At 33.0% G+C, this 3,180-nt stretch overlaps 1 protein-coding gene across 1 annotated transcript; it reads right to left on the bottom strand.

Moving 5' to 3' along the window:
- Positions 1-333: 333 nt before the first annotated feature.
- On the bottom strand, positions 334-2,000 carry LOC110456171 (glycine-rich cell wall structural protein 1.8-like). The gene is made up of 4 exons (XM_021506743.1): positions 1,918-2,000; positions 1,248-1,675; positions 778-885; positions 334-455 (listed from the first exon to the last, which is right to left on the bottom strand). Exons 2-3 carry the CDS (start codon positions 1,660-1,662, stop codon positions 824-826), a joined length of 477 nt encoding a protein of 158 aa, XP_021362418.1. The 5' UTR covers positions 1,663-1,675; positions 1,918-2,000; the 3' UTR covers positions 334-455; positions 778-823.
- Positions 2,001-3,180: the final 1,180 nt, after the last annotated feature.

The following is a 3,180-nucleotide window of genomic DNA, read 5'->3' as shown; positions in this document are numbered from 1 at the left end:
GTTTTAGAAAATAAACTCTTGTTCCACTTTGTGAGCAATAATAGGTATTTCGAATTCACATTTTTTATACTGGACATTTTGTGAAAAGTTCAGAGCAATACAAATTAATTACCACTCATTAAAGTCAACGATGATATATAAAAAATAAAATATGAATATAAATTGTCATGGAAACTAGAAGCTGTATTGTAGTCAAAGTAAAGTCGTGTTCAATTTTGCGGGAAGTAATATGTATTCCCCTCAATTATAGCAAAATGTCCAACGTAAACAATTGGAAATAAACAACATATATCAAAAATCTATATGTATGTATCATAAATCAATTCAAAATCAAATGTTTATTGTACATGTTTTATTAATGAACGATGAGCGGCAGCAACAATAATATTTAAATACAACAAAGAACAGACGGATTTCCACAGATGAACCAAACATAACATGATATTGCGCGATATCTGAAACGAGAAAAACACATCATATTAGAAACAGAATCATTATTGATATGATTAAAATATATTCATGTATCTTTGAATATATATTTATTTAATTTTTGTTGAAATAATTTAGTCAATGTAAAAATAGGGGTTGCTTGCCCTTGAATGTATATCATTACATGAAATATTTATATATTTGTAATTTATTCTATTCCAGGAAAATTTTCTTTTCAAAAATTAATATAAGACATTGGTCTGTATGTATGCTCCTTTTCCTTCAATGTAAATTACATTGTATCTTACTCTTAGCCTATGTTTCATATAGAGATTGTGAGATACTTACATAGATAGTAGTTGCAGAGATATAAATAACATGGTGGATAAACCAATTAACCGAGCAGTCCTCCGTTGGAGTTGCTGAGCAGTAACGGCAGAAGCAAAAGCATCAAGACTGAAAAATGCGAAACGAAATTTAGTAAATAAATATTTTACAAAGTCTGTGTAATAGGTATTAATAAACCTGTTAGGTTTATATATAGATATCAATGATATAAATAAATGTTATTTAAGACTTTAATTTTAAGTTGAAATGAAAAATTCCTTACACATAACAAGCCATTTCACATGTTTTAATCATATATCTAAAATAAAACAACAAATTCCACCAACTAATGCTATCATATATGAAGTATAAAAATCATTTAAAACATTTTAGTAGTTTAAAAATACAGCAGACATGCAAAACATTATTTTCTTTAAATTGATTTAAAGAATCAAGTATGAAACATCTGCTTCAGAAATTTGGCTACTTACTCAAACCGTTGTTTTGACCGAAAATGCCATCGTCTCCTCCGAATCCTCCTCCGAATCCTCCGAATCCTCCCACTGGCGCTGCAGGTGGGGGTGGCAGATACATAGGGGCGACGTAGGGAGTACGGATAACAGTGCTCTCAACCCTTCCGTAGCCCTTTCCGTATCCCTTTCCGTTTCCGTAACCGTGTCCGTATCCCTTTCCGTATCCCTTTCCGTTTCCGTATCCCTGTCCGTATCCATTTCCGTAAGTCATTCCACCATACTGAGGGTAACTCGTCGCATATCCGCCGCTCGAATACTGTGGAACCCCATAGTAGTTATCGTCATCGTAAACATCATCCCAATCCTGTCCAAGACAGGCGCTGAGGCCCAGGGCGGCGACAACAACGAAAAGTGTGACACAGGCGGCTCTCATCTTTACTGAATATCTGTACAAAAGAAGTAGTTTACTCGATATGGATGTCAAATTGACATTTCTTTTCGGTCTTTTTAAACTTAACTGTAACTAAAACACACTATGCAAAATGATATATATTTTTCAAAAACTTAATTGAAACTAAAAAAAAAAAAAAAAATCTTAATTGATTGCGTATGACTTAATATTAAGAACGAAGTTTATCAAAAATCACTCAAGAGAGAGAGAGAGAGCTCTTTAGTTTCATGTACTTACTTTACTGGCGCTGCAAAATACTGACGATTGACTACGGATATTGCCCTTTTATACACCCAGCAATTCCTTCGGTATTGTATGGAAAGGAGAAAGCTTCCGCTATGTAGGGTTTCTGAGATGCCCCCCGGCAAAGTGTTAATCGCCGAGACGGCGTGAGATACCATGACGTAAACAAGCTAGACGGGTGTCTAGTCTTGCAACTTGATTTGTACTGGTAGACCATTTAGTTAATCAGGAAGAATATTTGTGTTAAAACAGGAAGAGCTGTAATGTTATGTGTATTTACATATTGGCTATCTGTCCGTTCGTATTAAAATTGCCATTCGTTCTTAACTACCTGAAAACGCCGTCATGTTACAGTTCTTGGAAAATGCTGTGATATATGCAAGTTCGTGTAACAGGCAGCTGTCGTGATGCATGTATAGGGTATTAGTTTCAAAAGTGCCAAAGATATCATTAAAAATAAAAATGTATGTAGCAATATTTAAGTTTACACTGATGCTATTGTTAAAAAACAGATAAACATTTACATACATGTATATATCATTTTAAGTATCAGTCCATGAAGTTGGCAAGTATTATAACATTGTATTAATTGAGGCTATGATTTTAATAGATGCACAAATACAAATGTTAATAATCCCTACTATATTGTAACAAGTAAAATGCCCACGTGCTCACAAATATTTTGTTGAATCGTGCTTTATTCTGATATAGATTGAAATATTGCCAAACAAACATTTTTAATTTTGAAAGTCAACAAAAAGGAGAGATTCTTCATAGCGGTGAGGAATAAGAGAAAGCGAAATGTTTGGAATTGTTTCAAATTGAAAACAATGAAAATAAATATATTGTTAAATAAGGCCAATGACGGTCTGTAAGAACTATGAAATATTTCCATCTTTTCAATTTCTTTTCTTTTTAAATATATATATATATATATATATAAAGTACCTTTTTTATATATCAAGCACCAGTCCATGAGATCCATCTCACGTGCGTAATTCGTAGCCCAATATTACTGACTTAGCAGGTCCGATAATTATCATTAACGAGGATGAGATATCTCTCACACATCCCAACACGTTATTGTTTAGATCGTCCAATCTCCCGTAGAAGATAATATAAAGTTACATAACATGTTTCGAATCCATTTTATTGTCCCCCTGACGTACAAAGAACAGTTTCAAATTGTCTTATTTAATAAAACAAAAGTTTCCTTATTCGCCTACCTCATTTAGTAAGACTTTCATTTCGCGTACT

This window comes from Mizuhopecten yessoensis, unplaced genomic scaffold, assembly GCF_002113885.1.
Source record: "Mizuhopecten yessoensis strain PY_sf001 unplaced genomic scaffold, ASM211388v2 scaffold8537, whole genome shotgun sequence".
Taxonomy (NCBI): domain Eukaryota; kingdom Metazoa; phylum Mollusca; class Bivalvia; order Pectinida; family Pectinidae; genus Mizuhopecten; species Mizuhopecten yessoensis.
Note: the sequence above shows the minus strand (reverse complement) of the source record. Positions and strands in the feature narration are given on the sequence as shown.